This window comes from Amphibalanus amphitrite, unplaced genomic scaffold, assembly GCF_019059575.1.
Source record: "Amphibalanus amphitrite isolate SeventyFive unplaced genomic scaffold, NRLGWU_Aamphi_draft 000642F_arrow, whole genome shotgun sequence".
Lineage (NCBI taxonomy): Eukaryota > Metazoa > Arthropoda > Thecostraca > Balanomorpha > Balanidae > Amphibalanus > Amphibalanus amphitrite.
The window spans coordinates 20,274-38,552 of NW_024882136.1; the positions used below are offsets into that span (position 1 = coordinate 20,274).

At 48.2% G+C, this 18,279-nt stretch overlaps 1 protein-coding gene and 1 long non-coding RNA gene across 4 annotated transcripts in view; both read right to left on the reverse strand.

Moving 5' to 3' along the window:
* Positions 1–605: 605 nt before the first annotated feature.
* LOC122363844 (dimethylglycine dehydrogenase, mitochondrial-like) overlaps positions 606–18,279 on the reverse strand; it is a 367,327-nt gene continuing 349,653 nt past the window's right edge. For 2 of the 3 annotated variants that reach the window (XM_043333584.1, XM_043333586.1), the window contains exons 16-17: positions 3,082–3,186; positions 606–1,181 (exon numbers count right to left, since the gene is read on the reverse strand). In XM_043333584.1, the coding sequence (XP_043189519.1) occupies positions 1,068–1,181; positions 3,082–3,186 (219 nt within the window). In that variant the 3' untranslated portion in view covers positions 606–1,067. The remainder of the gene's footprint in view (positions 1,182–3,081; positions 3,187–18,279) is intronic. The other variant, XM_043333585.1, reaches the window with a different exon arrangement.
* LOC122363846 lies at positions 10,045–10,824 on the reverse strand. The gene is made up of 2 exons (XR_006253428.1): positions 10,572–10,824; positions 10,045–10,093 (listed from the first exon to the last, which is right to left on the reverse strand). It is a non-coding gene; the product is annotated as an uncharacterized LOC122363846 (long non-coding RNA).

The window sequence follows — 18,279 nt, forward strand, 5'->3', positions numbered from 1 at the left end:
CACGATGGTGACATTATTTTTCTCATATGTGTACGAGTTTGGCTCAAAAAGCTCAATTTAAGAAATTCATGCATCATGGTCGTGAGGTAGTCACGAGAAATTGCCAAGACTCAGTTCAAGATTTTGGAAAATGCGGAACAATAATCAATAATCGAAGATAGCCATTAGATTGCTCATGGTATTGGCAGTCTAATGGCGTTTACGGCATGTCTGTATATCTATTCTGTGATTTTATATGATTTTTTGAACATATGCCGTTTTTGGTCGAAAACTCAGAAATCATGACGTCTTTAAAACCTCGATATCTCAAAAATTTTCCGACCGATTTTTTTTTGAAACTTTGTCACAATAAACTTCAATCAATTCACTACAGGTACTTAAAATTTGGCGCGCCTGCGGCGCACCGTTTTTATGCTATGGCCCGGCGAAAAACGTGGGGGCGTTTAACGCCCCCCCCCCCAGCAACTCGCGGGTTAAATGTTGTTAGGGGTCCTCTATTTGCAAAAGAAATCCGTCTAACTTTTTTAGAAGCCCGGTATTAAATAAACAAACAAAGAAACGGTGTTCATGAACTTTTCACGAAGAAATATACAAACAACAAGCCCTGCAGTTATCGGTTTCGAATTTATTTCCACAAATGAAATATAGCCCGCTCTGCACCAGTAAATAAACCACTAAACTGAAATGAAAAGACAGCTACAACCTAAATCGTATCAATATCACCCAAAGCAGCAGCAACAGCATGGCATCTGTCGACGGCGCAGGGCAGCGAGTGTCGTCACACAGCCCAACGGAGCGGGCAGCGAGTGTCGTCACACAGCCCAACGGAGCGGGCAGCGAGTGTCGTCACACAGCCCAACGGAGCGGGCAGCGAGTGTCGACTCGTCACACATCCCAACGGAGCGGGCAGCGAGTGTCGGCACAGCCCAACGGAGCGGGCAGCGAGTGTCGACTCGTCACACAGCCCAACGCAGCGGGCAGCGAGTGTCGGCACAGCCCAACGGAGCGGGCAGCGAGTGTCGTCACACAGCCCAACGGAGCGGGCAGCGCCGCTGACGGCTGAGTGGTCAGCCCGTCTTGGCGTTGGCCTGGCGTTTGCTGAGCGCCTGCCTGGCCGGCTGGGTGAGCAGCGGCGGTCCGGGCAGCACGACTGCCGGCCGCCGCTCGTCCAGCAGAGCCACCTGTGGGCACACCCACCCCGCGGTCAGCCATCATCACCGGCGGCCACCTGTAGGGGAGAGAGGGGCGGGGGGGGGGGGGGAATTTAGCACACCTCATCCTTCATCAATTTCACACATGTGAAAATTTCAGACCAAGGTCATTCAAGGTCAGGTCACTAGGTCACTTCAAGTGACCTCACCTTGTAAAAAGTTTCAATGTCTGCCATAGCTACACCGAGAGACCGATTGCTTTAAAACTTTAAGCGATTGATACGAGCAATAGTACGCACAACTTGTATATCTCAGAATTTTGATATCGTCACGAATGGTATTGGGTATTGAGTTTTTCGCGATTAAGTTTTAGTTATCATTGAGATATAATAGCCTTTGCTCATATTAAGTTCCGAATGGTAAATGAAATGCAAAATTCTTTGAAAAATACCTATAGTTCGTCCATGGGACTTCTTCAGGGTCACAATCAAAAGGTGTTACGGTTACAGAGAAAAGTGGGTTTTGAATTTTAAGATAAGACAGGCACGACACGCGGCATACATAGCAAATACCACCGTTTCAAAAGTATCGGATACGGACACATGCATGCAATCCAAAATAACGAAGTACAGAGTCAATAGTCGAACAGTGCTGAACCTGTGAAACTTAAATGGAGTAGGTACCCTCAACACTGCAAATGAAGACTACGCAAATGAAAACTACGCAACTACATATATTCTCAGCCTAGTGCCTAGTCAAATAATGTAGCACTACAGCCATATCAACATAAATAAGATGATCGACAGACATGAAATTCGGACACAATAAAGAGATGAAACAGAAAATGTAAACACATAAATCGGGATCATTGCTGGCTATACCAGCGAAAACAGCACAATCATACACTAACAATACAATAGAACATACCTGCCGAGCGATGGACGAGTCTACTTTAGCAGTATAGGCCAAGTATCGACTTGACTATTTAAGAGGGGTTGTCTGTCCCGGATAGCCAGTGCCTCAGCTCAATCTTGCGGTCCGCGCCATCTTTGTTCCGGCGGAGGATAGCTATTGAAAGCTGAGGCACTGGTGCATCAGGCTGACTCTCTCTCATGTGGTCCCCAAAGGGGGTCTGTTGCGTGCGGTTGACTGCATCTCTGAAGTGCTCGTCAAATCGGTACCGCACGCAGCGCCTTGTCTCACCAATGTATGTTTGTGGTGGGGAGCATCTTTCACATGGGATCTCATAGGTCACGTTTTTGGTTGTACATCGGCCACGAAGTCCGCTGTCGCAGGTGCGGCATGAACGGTTGCCAGCTCGGCATGGTGGTGGGTGGGTCAGAGATTCACTCGAGATTAGATTGTCTTTTCACTTTTTCCTCGGCTGTATCTTCTATCTTCTTTTCTGATCTCTGGAGAGAAACGGCGGGCGAGCGGCGACTTCAACTGCTGGTGAGCTGTGCCGTGGCGGCGGCCGCAGCCGTGTTTGCATTGGTTTATTGTAATTCAGACAAGGCGCTTTAAGTTAAGCCATGGATGAGTTAAGCTTTTGCTTTTGCGCCTGTCGTATTTGTTGTACCACAGACTTCTCTATATAAGTCTGTGGTTGTACGTTTCCAACGCCGGGTTTTGGTTTACTAAACATGGTTATGTTGATGATGATGATGGCCCGCCGGACGGTCGTGCAGCCACAGGACGACACCGTGACGGGCTGGCGGACAGCATTACATAGGGTTTTGTTCAGTTGAGGGACAGCAGCCAGGCTTCGCGTCACCTTCTGCGACTGCTGGCCTACCACGTCCCATCAAAATGTGAAATTTGCCAATGTTTGGTGCAAAATAATTACAAATGAAAAAGGACTTACGAGTATTTTGCAGTTTCCAACAGCACAGACCTGCAGCCGCAACTCTGTGCCGCGAGTCACCCTTACCTGCACCTCTGTGCCGGGTACGGCCAGGTAAGGCGGCAGGAAGGCCATGGCCAGCGTCTGGCCAGTGTTGTGGCTGTAGCAGCCCGACGTCGTGTTACCGACCACCTGGCGGCACAAACAGATGGGACTGTCATTTTCACCGGCTGACTGCAGCCATCAGCGCCTTTACCAGGGTTTTAGAATTTGACCGAACGGATAAAGGACCATGTGCTGTGGCAAGTCAGCGGCTGAAACTCTCACGGCGTGGATCGATCGAGCCTGCACCATAGTTTTCCTATATAGCTGTACTGCGCAAGTAGAGGAGAGTGGGGCAAAGCGGCCACCTACCTACCAAAGCGGCCTAGGTCACGTGATCTAAGGTCAACTTTTGACCTTTCGACCTTTCGAGGTCAACTTACATATGTTTCGATGCGGATCGACGAGAGGATCACGATGGTGCTATTAGTTTGTTCCTAGCTGGGATAACTTGAAAGTTATTCGAGAAAAACTTCATATATATGTATAGTGCCGCTATTTTGACTTCCTTTTAGCTCCTGTGACGTCATCTTTGACCTGACCTGAAAATGACCTGAGTAAAAATTATAGACCTTATCCGTGTGTACCCTTTACCGTTTACCGCTTGTCGCTATCTTGCTTTATTCTCGAGATCTCGCTGTCGCTCCCGCTCGTAATAATGGACAGGTCATAAAAATGACCTGACCTGAGGTCAACGCAGAGCGATAACCACCTTTTTTATTATCGCATATGCATGACAATCGATAAGGCTTTAATCGTCATCAGACAAAATTGTAACTTTCAGTGGGGAAAATATCAAGGTCACTCTTCGAAAAATAGGACAAAAGGTCACGTGATCAAAATTTTCACAAATTGAAAATCCGAGATAGCCAAAATGTTTGTTGGTTGATTGTGAGCTGAACCATATAAAGTTTTTATCGTAAAAAACCAATAGTTTCTGAGTTATAGGTCGCCAAACATAGGGCTGCAGCGCGAACTTCAGGAATTGCCCGAGGCTATATCTCGGAAACCGTTGTTCGAAGAAAAAAATCCTTGCCACAGCTGGCTTCCCCGCCCATCACAACCCCTTACACCAGTTTTCAACGAAGAATAAAATATGAGGGTGCAAATTTAATTTTTTATTTGTCGATTTGTCGTGGAACGCCCCTACGTCACACCCCGGCGGGTCAGCTGATACAACTGCGGAGGTGCCGGCGACTGACCCCGGTCGCTGGCGATCGCGGGCGGTCGCCGGCGACAGTTGCCGTCGCCGGCGACCGGAAAAGTTGCTACGTGTGAAACGGCCATAAGTTGACCTCACCCAAACAAAAAGTATATCATTAGACGCGCCTGAGCGAGGCAAACACAATGCTGCCAAAATCGCGGCTCTGCGGCCAATTTTTGCGAAGTTATTCACCAAAAACGCAACCGTACCTTGGGGCACTTGTCATGACCTCAGAGGTCACCGGTTGACCTAGGACCTTAAAATCGGGTAGCAATCTCTGCGTCTCGTAACGGCGCACACGCTTGTTTTTTTTTCGCGCGACGCGCTAGCTACACCATCTAGAGAACCCCCTTGGGAACCCCCTGCCGGCTTGTAGAGGGTTCGCGTCAGCAGCTCTTAAGGCCCCACACCCGTCTATAACGGCTCCGCACCAGCGTCTATGAGGGCCCACAGCAACGTCTGTAAGGACCCTCTGAGAGAATCACACTAGCACCTCTGAGCGCCCACACCGGCTCCACACCAGTGCCCAGGTTCAAGGGCAATGGGAGGACAGAAGGGCGCCGAACAATCAGTAGTGCGAAGTTGGTGGGGACGTATGGGCACCAGACGGTTGTGAGGGCGCCAGGAGACCATGAAAAGGGCGCCATTCTCCTAGAAGAGCTCCGAGTGATTGAAAACGTTATATGGTCCAGGGGCGCTGAGAGGCCAGAAGGGCGCCTAACAGTCAGTAGCGCTAAGTTGGGAGCGCTAACCGCAGGGGCGCCAATACGGTTATGAGGGTTTCTGGTGGTTTCTGGTGATATAGTATCGATTTGTCAACATCTGCTATTGTCATCCCGCTTTGGTTTGGGCCTGACCTTGGCCAGGGGTGTAATTTTACATCTCTTTGTGGGAGCAGATGCACCCACAATCCTGAATTATGCCCCCACAATGATAAAAATGCACCCACAAGTCTTTTACAAGCATCCTTTCGAGAGCACGGCGCCCTTCGCACATGCCCTAACGGCGTCCTCCTGACCGTCTCGCATTCCTGGATAATGTAACGTTTTTAATCACTCGGCGTCCGTCTGGGAGAGTAGCGCTATTTTGACAGCACTGCGCCATTCGCATAGTCTAACGGCGCCCTCCTGACCGTCTCGCGTCCTTATGTCTCTGTCCACCGTGCATCCCTCGACTGTTCAGCGCCCTTCTGGCCTCTCAGCGCCCCTGGACCACATAGCGTTTTCAATCACTCGGCGCCCTTCTAGGAGAATGGCGCCCCTTTTCATGGTCTCACGGCGCCCTCGTAACCGTCTGGCGCCCCTATGTCCCCAACAACTTGCACTACTGACTATTCGACGCGCTTCTGGCCTCTCAGCGCCCCTGGACCATCTAGCGTCTTCAATCACTCTGAGCCCTTCTGGGAGAATGGCGCAAGGAAAATGCCGTGTGTTGATGTTTAGATGTATAAAGGAAACAAGAAGGAAAGAAATTCGGAAAAGGGAGGAAAGATCCTTTCTCGCTGTCTCAATGTTGAGGGGCGCCGCCCCCTCGGCTCTCAAGTTGAGGGGGGGGGGCAAGCGCCCCAATGACCATAGACCCGGGAATAGCCTCCTCCTATTCCCGGGTCTATGGTCAGTACAAAGCGATTGCAATTGCAATGCAGTGCGATTAATGTGACATTTGTGTACCAAGTTTGAGTGTTATCCGCCCAGCCGTTCTTGAGATATGGAAGCGGCAACCCTCACGTGCGCACGTGCAGTAGCACCGCCATGGTGACACATGGAAATGCATTGGCCATTGGGTGCCAAACTATTGACGAAGTTTTGCTGTAATGGGCGCAGCCATTGCGGAGTTATTTTATGTTGAACAATTTCGACATCCCTAAGTTGGCACGTGGCACGTGCCGTAATATTAACTAAGATGTAGAAAATCGGACAAAATTCGGAGAAGAAGGAATAAGTCTACCCAATACAGGGTGTCCGGAAAAAGTTTACCCGTGAAAACTTTAATAAAATCCGCAACATGAAAAATATCTTAACAATTTTCACACACCATCATCACAAGGTCATGAGAAGTGTATGCTGTAATTTTCAAGAAAAATGGTTAATTATTGTGACTGGGATTGCATTACGAAAAAACATGTGAAAAACGCACACAATAGTGTATCTATTTGCACACGCATAGACAGTGTAATGACAAACAGCATTCATTCATTGACAGAATCGCACGCCTAGCCACGTCGTCGTCAAACATTAAACATCATTTCAGCAGTGGTCTGGTGTCTCTTGTTAAGTGACTGATGTGTTCAAAGTGCTGGCCACGCCTATTCAGACAGACGCTGTCGCTGATGCGGCGTTGGAAGTGATCCACCGTGCGTCGGCAGTGGCCCATGTCGGTTGGGATCTCCCCAACCACTAGCACGATTGCACTCTTAAGCTCAGCAATTGAAATTGGAAAAGGCCATCTTGCTGGGAGCATCGGAGAGTCTCCAGTTGAAGGGTTTGCTGAACTGAGTTTAAGTGCTTCGGTAAGACTGTGTTTTGGCATAACTTTCGACACAGAAAGCTTTTTGTTTGTTAGTGCGCCCTGGTTAATGCATGACATGTCAGTCAACGTGTGCGACTGAAAGTTACATTTTCGATGAATATGTGTGCATTTTAGAGCAGAGTATTTAGAACACCGGGTACAGTCAGAGTTTGGGACATGGTAGCAGTCAAATGTCGACAGAAATGGCGAACAAGTTACAAATAGAGGTAGGTTTATTCCACTGTTATACTTCCTCTTGAAAACTGTTAGCACACATGACGTCATAGAGTAAAAAGTCCCCATCTAAGGTCATTAAGACGAATTTTTGACATAATTAAATAACAAAATTATATTGTGTTACCTGTTTTTTCTTTTATTGTTCCAACAATCATTTTTATTATCTCTATTGGCAAATTATTTGTTGATTACGTCATCTGGGGCCGCGAGTCGGCGAATGCAGTCGGTCGGAAAAAAAAACACGTGTTTTCGGCGGCCGAGGTAAACAAATTACAGTATAGGTAGCTTTGGGTGATATGCTATTTCTATTATTGAAATCGCGTCTCCTGCCGTCAGTACTTTTTCGTCGCAGTGATTTTCACTTTTAGAATTTTCTTCAATAATTGTGGTATTCAGTTCTGCCTCTGATTTGCAATGGCAATTATTATTTGAAGTGAAGAAGGCCTTGTTATGGCCCTGCACAACCTCGCTGAAAAGTGAAACTGAAACGGCTGGAATAACAGTATTGCAACTGGTTTCAAATTCTTCTTCAAATTTCCTCGAAGTCAGGCTTAGACTTATGAATAACATCAGATTTGCAAGCATGTTCAAACTGCTCCATTAATCTCCAGAACATCAGGCTCTCTTCTGATGCTTACAATGCCTGTGGCTCCAACATTATATTGCTAAGAATGGCAGTTCAGCAAGATGTGTGTGCAGGCAGAGGCACTTAGCCAATGCACAATGCAGTGCAGATTAATTGTGGTGTGAATTTTGTGTGGATCAGTGCACAATGCGTGCCATGATGTGGTAAATTCCATGCCGAATGGCTGTGCTGTGATATGAGCTGACACTGTTGAGTGTTGATGCAATGCTATCTAAGAAATTTTCAGAAGGCAAATGAGACATCATTGAATATTAGTGTAGTTTCCATATAAGTGCAGAGTTCCCAAACTTGCAGCCTTTTTTCGTGTGATTGTGCACATTTCCAGCCTATGTGCGTGCTAGTGCGGAATACTTAGTTGCTAGATTGGTTGGAACAGCTTGTCAAGTGTCAACTCTGTGGTAAATGTGAAGATGAAGTCCAGTGAAGATTTTGAACATCTAACCTGACCTAACCTTACCTAGTCTAACTCAAAGCTTTCAACCTACCAATCAGGGCTGCGGAGTCGGAGTCTGAGTCGGAGTCTGAGTCGGTCGGAGTCGACAGTTGTGACCGGAGTCGGAGCCGGAGTCGGAGTCGATTTTAGAAACCAGAGCCGGAGTCGGAGTCGGAGTCCACGAAAATCCGTCGACTCCGCAGCCCTGCCAGGTCTGCGGAGTTGGAGTCGGTCGGAGTCGAAGTTCTGGCCGGAGTCGGAGTCGGAGTCGGAGCTGGTTTTTGGAAGCCGGAGTCGGAGTCGGAGTCGCTGAAAATCCATCGACTCCGCAGGCCTGCTACCAATATACTACCTATGAACCCACCAGCCTAAAACCTACAACCTAACTCCTACAACCTACCAAACTCATGTCTACAATCTGGACTTCATCTACTCATATATCAACTCTATTGCCTGATAATCTTTTCTTGTTTCACACAATCTTATGGTCTGATATGTCTTTCTGAAGCAATAGTCAAAGAATGTGATAAGTTAAGTAATTTTGCACAAATGGAGATAAATAAATTTATGTATATGAGGGTTTTTGAGCTAAGTTGTGTTTCAGTGGTGATAAATGGAATGCTGTCATCATCACATTGCATTGCCACCATGATCAAAGGCATTAGGAGCATTAGGAGGCAGAAGTATTGACTATTGAGATGAGCCATCCATTTGTGTTTTTACCAATGCATTACCTTAGGCCTTTAGGGAAAAGTGATCAAAAGTTGTTGAGTGAAGGGGAATATGGAGAAGAGCATTTATTGTTTGTTTTTGGGAAGAAGACAATCAATTAAACTTATGAAAAAGAAGTGATCATGCATTGTATTATGAGCCCAAATCAAACAGGATTCTCTCATGACCATACTAAATGCACAACCCTTAGCTGTTTGTGCACAGTGGAACCCGCTTAACCCTCGCCGGACTTATTGGTTTTCTACATACGCGCCGGCCGGGGGCCGGGGGGGGGGGTACGACCCCATCTCGCCGTTTCGCCCTTAATGGAGCTAGAACGTCGCAGAAAAGACGAGCGTGTGTGTCGTTACGAGATGCAGCGTTTTGTACCCGATTTTAAGGTCTCAGGTCAACCGGTGACCTCTGAGGTCAGGTTAAGTGGCCCAAGGTACGGGTTCGGTTTTGGCGAATAACTTCACAAAAAATGATTGCAGGGCCGCGATTTTGACAGCATCGTATTCGCCCTGCTCAGGCGCGTCGAATGGTATTCTTTTTATTTGGGTGAGGCCAACTTTGGTTGTTGAGTTGTTGACCTCGGGTCACGGTGAGGTCAGAGGTCTCAAGGGCACGAACTTGGTCGAAGGAGGTCATGTCACATATCATTCGATTTGGCAGGTCTTCCCGAGTCTATTGGTGGCTTTCCCGACTCGCTAGCCCAATTTGATCAGAAGTTATTGTCGAAAAACTTATGACACTAGTGACGTCATCGATGACGTCATGCAAGCTCTTGGTGCAAAAATGAAGCATCGAACCTTGTAAAGAGTGCATGAAATAATCACGGTTGCGTGTGTTACAGCTAGTCTGAGATCGTTCTGGGCTCAAAATAGCTGTTTATAAGTTTCCCCCATTGGCTTATAATGGTGACTTCATATGACCGGCCTGACCTCATGTGACCTTGAATAAAAAAGCGAGATATACACGTTGTGAGACTTCTGGAGGATACTAGGTCCTGCAAGTTTCATCTCCTTGTGAAATCTGTTCTGACACTGAGGGCGTTGCGAACTTGCGGTATCTGAGGACCGTGCAGAGGTTCACTTATGACGTCAAAGGTCAGTGACCTGACCTGACCTGAAAAAGCTGCTGGTATTGCAAGATCCGGCTTGAATCAAAGGTCAGGTTCATCACTACTCGGTATGTTCCGAGCATTCGAAAAAGCAACCATCAAGATGTAATTGAATGATACCGTTTAGGATTGCACCTTCCCAGGCGCGGATACAAGGGGGGGGGGGCATGGGGGCCATGGCCCCCCCTTGGCCGATTTTTTTTTCGAAAATAAAATAAAAAGTTAAAAAGCTGAAAAGGGGGCCTCCTGAAAATAAAGTGGCCGAAATCCGATGAGTTTTTTTTTTAACCTACCCACTTAGTTATTTCTTAGAAGACTAGTTGAGAAGACTTCTTTGTTAGAAGATTGGTAAAGCTTTTCATAACTTGGAGGTCTCTTATACTCACAGAGATGACCACTTTTACAGGGCCTCCTAACCTGCACAGAGGGCCTCCAAGCCTGCACAGATGTTGAGATGTTGCCTGAACAGCTAGATAAGCTCAATAGACGCAGTTTTTTTTGGGGGGGGCCAACAAGTGGGAAGATGGGGCCTCCAACAGGTGGGATTATGGGGGGGGGCCTCCTGGTTTCTAAAGACCCCTCCCTTGGAGATTTTCTGGATCCGCCCCTGCACCTTCCCGCCTATCGCCAAATTTCAGCGTTTTATGTATGTACCATCGCCAAAGTGGATGCGGGCATCGATAGAAGAAAGATCAGGCTGTCGTATGGTACACTCGGTTTATACGTATCTCGACTAATAAGTTAATAAATCGACTTTTAGTTTTGCCTTCGAAATCGGTATCTCCCATAGGTAAAGCACTAGTGAAGGGAAAATAAAAAAAACCTTCACGCTCTGCTTACGTCACCAGAGCGTGAAGCTACCAATGCCATTGACTGGGGGCCGTTTTAGAGCACGTGCACTATTTTCACGTGCTGGCTTGCGGCTTAACTCCTGCATACAGTTCTGTCAAAGATCTGTTACAAATGTTCACCATGATGACATTACGAAATGAGGCGGGTTGGCGCGCAAAATGTGCTAAATTTTCAAAGTACTATTTAATCTGTGATACTATAGCAATACTCATGAAACTTTGTCCACTAACTTCTCATTGCTTTGTTGAAGTCCCCTGAAAAATTCAGCTGAGTAATAAAAAAACTGTCAATTTTATTAAAGATTAATTGGGTAAACTTTTTTTCCGGACACCCTGTATATACATATATATGATATATTGTCAAACTGCTGTACCATGGTGAGTAAATGACCATATAAAAGGTCGTACAAGGCGATGGGACTGGGCGGTTCAGAACACACGTCTTACGCATTTTATTTTCGTTATTACCTGCTAGAGATGTCAATCGGATACCAAGTTTTTGGTATACCGCTACCAAACCGATACCAACTTGGTATTTGGTATTTCAATCGTAATGTGTTTGGTATTTTGTTGGTATCATAAACCCTCACTAATGTATAAGTGGCTAAGAAATCGGTAAAAAGTTGGTATTTCCCTCATGTTCCCAAGTTGGTTTGGTCTCGGCATTTTCCCGTGGCTTTGGTTGGTGTTTGGTATCGGTATCGGTATTCCGATTTTATGTAATTGACATCACTATTACCTGCTGCTTGCCGTTTTTGGCTTTCAAGCATTTAAGACATTTTTTGTCGTCTCAGGCTCAGTAACATTACCTCCAGCTCGTGGGAACCTGCATTTCAAGCCAATAAACAAGGGCTCCGCCACCGGGGGGGGGACGGGGGGACATGTCCCCCCAACCAAAATGTTGGGTGGGACATACTATCTTCCCCCCCCCCCAATAATCGGCTCTCCTGCTGGTAGATAAATCGACTCTTGTTCCTGACACCGAAAACAGAACATAGGTGCAAAGAATCTCCGAAGAAAAAACGTGATGAGAATATAATCAACCTGCCGTCGACAACTATACCTATCGTCGCTGTGCTTTTAGTCTTTTGTGTAATGGGGGCCACGGATTTCAGTTTTTTTTTAGTAGACCATACAGGGGCGCAGCCAAGGGGGGGGGCACACTGGGCTTTAGCCCCTCCCAAATCTAGCAGGCGCCCTCCTGGATGGCGCCTTCCACGATCATTTCGGGGCGCCGAAGCCCGAAAGCGCCTTTCTATAAGGTCCAGCACTCTAGGCGCCCTCGACGGTAAGCCATTGCGGTACACCATGCGGCACTGGCGCCCAGGTTTACAATTTTATGCCTATCTCTTTGTGGGTGAAGATTCCCCAATCTCCTGACCGTCTAGCGCCCTCCTCATCTTCAGCGCCCTTCTGTCCGTTCGGCGCCCTCCTGACCTGTCAGCGCCCTTCTCGCCATTCAGCGCTCTTATGGGCTATCGGCGCCCTTTTCACATTCGGCGCCCTCTGGGCTGACCAGTCGGCGTCTTCATGGTCCTTACCACACAGCATCCTCCTGATCTGTCTGCGCCCTCCACAGTTGTCGGTGCCCTCCTGACATGTCAGCGCCCTCCTTATCGTATTATAGCGCCCTACTCACCGTACAGCGCCCTCCTGACCTGTCGCCATCCTCCTCACCGTACAGCGTCCTCCTGACCTGTCGCCATCCTCCTCACCGTACAGCGTCCTCCTGACCTGTCGCCGGCCTCCTCACTGTATAGCGGCCTCCTAACCATGCAACGCCCTCCAGACCGGCGCCCTCTGCGTTTAGCGCCCTCCTGACAAGTCGGTGCCCTTTTCACCATAGAGGGCCCTCCTGAGCTGTAGGCGGCCTCCTGACCGTACATCGCCTTCCTCACCTGTCCGCGCCCTCCTCTTTAAGCAGTGCCCTCCTGCCTTGTCAGCGCCCTCCTCACTCGTATAGTGCCCTCCGTATCGCATAGCATCATCCTCCCCATACGGCGCCCTCCTGACCTGCTGGCGCTCTCTTCACCATACATCGTCCTCCTGACCTGTCAGCGCCCTTTTCACCGTAAAGCGCCATCCTGACCCTCGCCCTCCTCACATTACAGTGCCCTCCTCACCAATTATCGTTCTTCTTATCATACACTCCGGACCTGTCAGCGGCCTCTTCACGTTACCTATGTTGGTTACTGACCGTGGTAAGATCTGATCATTGTGTGATGCGTTTAGTTGTGTATTATGGTTTTCCATGATCCGTCATATTTTGTGAATTCCCGTAGAAGTTTGAGCTTGAGAGAAGGTGAGCTTGAGAGCAAACCGAGTTCAGTTTAAACTCATTTTGTTTAAAGTCTTGTCTAACGTTTTGGCTTTGCGTAATAACAAATGTTATCTTGCACGTCAAACATCCATTTTTACAACTATTTACATTAGAAAAGCGTAATGGAACCAATGCACAGTGGGGATTTTTCCGATCTAGCGCCTTTTAATTCAAAAAATCTTTTTTGGATTTTTGTTTATTTTGTGTGTCAGTGGGGCTAAGAAATGTCTGAATTTTTCATATATGGCATTGTTTTATCTGTATGTCTACAGCAAAACTAGGAAAAATGCGCCCAAAGTTCACACTCATGCGTGATTACTCAATGGGCTCAGCAAGGCCCGAAAGTATAACTCAATTTCATTGTCCTGTCCTGTTGGTTTTAATCTTGCGAGGTCTTAAAGTTGCATATCGTCTGAAAGGCACCTTTATTAGGAATGGAATGGCAAACAGAAAGTATGCCACAACCTTACTAAGGTCACAAAAATGCCCTTTACAAAAAAACCCTTACAGACACCATATTGAAGGAATGGTATTCTAAATAAATGTAGGAAATCAACAATGTTCTCCTCACTTTTCCACTCCGAAATATATCCTATCGAATTCACCACTTTCTCCTGCACAAGACAACGCCTAGTTTGGCTGCCGAAACTTGCCTGAACACGGAATATTCACATTAGAGTATCTTAACACCCCACTCGAGGAGCGCAGGGCAAACAGGACGATATAGGTATGTTCCGGACATAGGCGAATAATTTTACTTCGTGATTTATATGATGCATATTTTCTGAGACACATTCATAAGGAATAGGATGACAAGCGTAAATTATACATACCGTAACCTTATTAACCATCGCACTTGTGGGGAGGGGGAGGGGGAAGGGGTCGGATAAAACCCCATGGTTTTCCGCAAATTACTCGCGCCAAAAGCGGCCGATCGCGCCGAAACTTTCGGTGCCCTCGAGATCATCAATATTACATCTAACCTAAAAATTTCATGACTCTGACCCAACTGACCTTTGACCTGTGGCATATTTCTCGAGACCATGTTTGGCCGGAATCGCGATTCGGCGTATGCCAGCTCACATTATCCGCGGTTTCCAGTCTTTTTGTGGTTTTAAACGTTCAAATATGTGAAATGATGTTGGTGCCATGCATAATGGTGGGTGGCAAGGTCACGTGAAGGTCAAGTCAAGGTCATTGACCTTTTGATGACCTTGGTTCACTTTTTCGAGTTTTACTTGTTTCTAGGGTAGTTTTTGGTGCTGATTTCGATTTTAGCAGCCATTTGAATATTTACGAAGTAGTTCTGGTGCCTTCGTTCCATGCTACGAAGCTATCAGTAGTAGGTGACACTTCTATGGATGGCCGGCAGGACGCCTACTAGTTGATCTAACCTGACCTGACCCGACCTGGCCTAAATGCATAAAGACATCGTCTGTGATCAAAACTAACATGAAATTCGTGATCAGCACCCCAAAATACCCCGTAACACCCTAACTTTGAGAAGTTTCAAGAGGTCTCGATTTCCCAACTTTAGTTGGGTCATTAAACTGACTTGGAAAGTCAGCTTATGACCTTGGACTTTGAAATTGGATATATTCGGCCTCATTTCGTCATAGGCAGCACGCTTGACTTTTCCGCGAAGCTCTAGCTTGATCAGGGGCCAAACGGCTGAGCGGGGGGTCCAATTGAACCCCCTATACTATGTTGATTATGCACATTTACAGGTAAAATTCTCACCAGGAAACACCAGCCAACATATGTGCACAATCTGGCTACAATTCTACCTATGGTTTGCCCTCTACGAATAGATACGTGCTAGATCGGAAAAATCCCCACTGTGCAATGTTTAAAGCGGCGCCAACTAGAATTAGAACAATTTCCGGAAAATAAAGGCATGACAACGTTTCCAGCGCCTTAATTTTTGAGCTTACTGCATCTAGTTCGGCAAACGTCCACCAGCACGTCAGTGCCACTGGCCCGGCCGGCAAACTATTCACTCATCTTATTCACTCTCATTCAACTCATTCACTTATCACTATCGTCCTTTTTGGGTCGGCCGTAAGCCAGATGACGCTTGACACCAGAATTTGAGACCTAAATTTGAGCCGAAGGACGGAGGAACTGAGCCATGGGGTCGAAAAATACACCGGTAATGCAGACATTCGCAGTCCGTTTGTTTGCCTTCAAGTCTGCCGCGCCTCGCTTCCGTTTGAAATACGTAAAATGTAAAGGCAGTTTTCATCTGAAATACCTAGAATAAACCGTAGTTTGAGTGGAATAAGGTCGCGTAACCACTGACCATAAAGGGAAAAAACGAGTGTACATTTTGTCGTCCTTGCTCGGCATTGATAGCGTCCTCCTGAGCCGAAATTGGCGCCCTCCTGACCCGAAATTGGCGCCCTCTTGAGCCAGAATTGGCGCCCTCACCAATTCTAGCCCCCTCCAAAAAAATCCCTGGCTGCGCCCCTGAAGTGACCTCAAATTGCTTGTGGTTTTATCATCTGCTAAGCCTTTCGAAGATTAGCCATCATTATTAATGTTACCCATTTCATTAACACCAGTATAACGCCTTTTGGGGCGACTAACGGAGCGAGCGAGAGGGTGAGCCTTGCACGTGCGAAATTTCGAGGGGGTACCTCCAACTGACTTGGGCGCGGCACCCTACTAACCGGTCTCTAGCGATGTGCCAAATTTGAGCACAATCGGCCCAGCCGTTCTCGAGATCTGGAAGCGGCACCCTGCACGTGCGCACGTGCAAAATGGGTCCCAACTGACTTGTGCACGGCACACTACTAACTGGTCCCTAACCGTGTACCCAATTTGAGCGCCATCGGTCCAGCCGTTCTCGAGATCTGGAAACGACCCATGCACGTGCGCACGTGCAGCAGCACCCCAACTCTGGCACATGGATATGCAGTGCCTAGTGGGTGCCTACCTACATGCCAACTTTCAGCGCACTCGGCCAAGTAGTTACCGAGATATTGCAACAATTACAAAACTGACACCTCTTCGTTTTGCACGTGGCACGTGCACAAGGGGTCACCGACACGCATTGGGAATAGTCCAATACTGGGTAGAAGGAATGAAGCTACCCTACAAAAATTACCGCGTGTAAATCGGTCAAGTGGTTGCTGAGATATAAGCCTCGCAAAAGCGTCCGCACGGCCGGCCGGCCGGCCGGCCGGCCGCTCAGACTCAGAAATTTCCGTTAATCTAAGGAAAGTTTCGCTCGCTTCGCTCGCTCCGTAACCAGTATAGCGCCTTTTGGGGCGACTAACGGAGCGAGCGAGAGGGTGAGCCTTGCACGTGCGAAATTTCGAGGGGGTACCTCCAACTGACTTGGGCGCGGCACACTACTAACCGGTCTCTAGCGATGTGCCAAATTTGAGCACAATCGGCCCAGCCGTTCTCGAGATCTGGAAGCGGCACCCTGCACGTGCGCACGTGCAAAATGGGTCCCAACTGACTTGTGCACGGCACCCTACTAACTGGTCCCTAACCGTGTACCAAATTTGAGCGCCATCGGTCCAGCCGTTCTCGAGATCTGGAAACGACCCCTGCACGTGCGCACGTGCAGCAGCACCCCAACTCTGGCACATGGATATGCAGTGCCTAGTGGGTGCCTACCTACATGCCAACTTTCAGCGCAATCGGCCAAGTAGTTACCGAGATATTGCAACAATTTTCAAAACTGACACCTCTTCGCTTTGCACGTGGCACGTGCACAAGGGGTCACCGACACGCATTGGGAATAGTCCAATACTTGGTAGAAGGAATGAAGCTACCCCACAAAAATTACCGCGTGTAAATCGGTCAAGTGGTTGCTGAGATATAAGCCTCGCAAAAGCGTCCGCACGGCCGGCCGCTCATACTCAGAAAATTCCGTTAATCTAAGGAAAGACTTCGCTCGCTTCGCTCGCTCCGTAACCAGTATAGTGCCTTTTGGGGCGACTAACGGAGCGAGCGAGGGGGTGAGTCTTGCACGTGCGAAATTTCGAGGGGGTACCTCCAACTGACTTGTGCACGGCACCCTACTGACCGGTTTCTAGCGATGTGCCAAATTTGAGCACAATCGGCCCAGCCGTTCTCGAGATCTGGAAGCGGCACCCTGCACGTGCGCACGTGCAAAATGGGTCCCAACTGACTTGTGCACGGCACCCTACTAACTGGTCCCTAACCGTGTACCAAATTTGAGCGCCATCGGTCCAGCCGTTCTCGAGATCTGGAAACGACCCCTGCACGTGCGCACGTGCAGCAGCACCCCAACTCTGGCACATGGATATGCAGTGCCTAGTGGGTGCCTACTGCCTAGTGCCTACCTACATGCCAACTTTCAGCGCAATCGGCCAAGTAGTTACCGAGATATTGCAACAATTGCAAAACTGACACCTATTCGTTTTGCACGTGGCACGTGCATAAGGGGTCACCCACATGCATCGGGAATAGTCCAATACTTGGTAGAAGGAATGAAGCTACCCAACAAAAATTACCGCGTGTAAATCGGTCAAGTGGTTGCTGAGATATAAGCCTCGCAAAAGCGTCCGCACGGCCGGCCGGCCGCTCATCCTCAGAAATTTCCGTTAATCTAAGGAAAGTTTCGCTCGCTTCGCTCGCTCCGTAACCAGTATAGCGCCTTTTGGGGCGACTAACGGAGCGAGCGAGAGGGTGAGCCTTGCACGTGCGAAATTTCGAGGGGGTACCTCCAACTGACTTGGGCGCGGCACACTACTAACCGGTCTCTAGCGATGTGCCAAATTTGAGCACAATCGGCCCAGCCGTTCTCGAGATCTGGAAGCGGCACCCTGCACGTGCGCACGTGCAAAATGGGTCCCAACTGACTTGTGCACGGCACCCTACTAACTGGTCCCTAACCGTGTACCAAATTTGAGCGCCATCGGTCCAGCCGTTCTCGAGATCTGGAAACGACCCCTGCACGTGCGCACGTGCAGCAGCACCCCAACTCTGGCACATGGATATGCAGTGCCTAGTGGGTGCCTACCTACATGCCAACTTTCAGCGCAATCGGCCAAGTAGTTACCGAGATATTGCAACAATTTTCAAAACTGACACCTCTTCGCTTTGCACGTGGCACGTGCACAAGGGGTCACCGACACGCATTGGGAATAGTCCAATACTTGGTAGAAGGA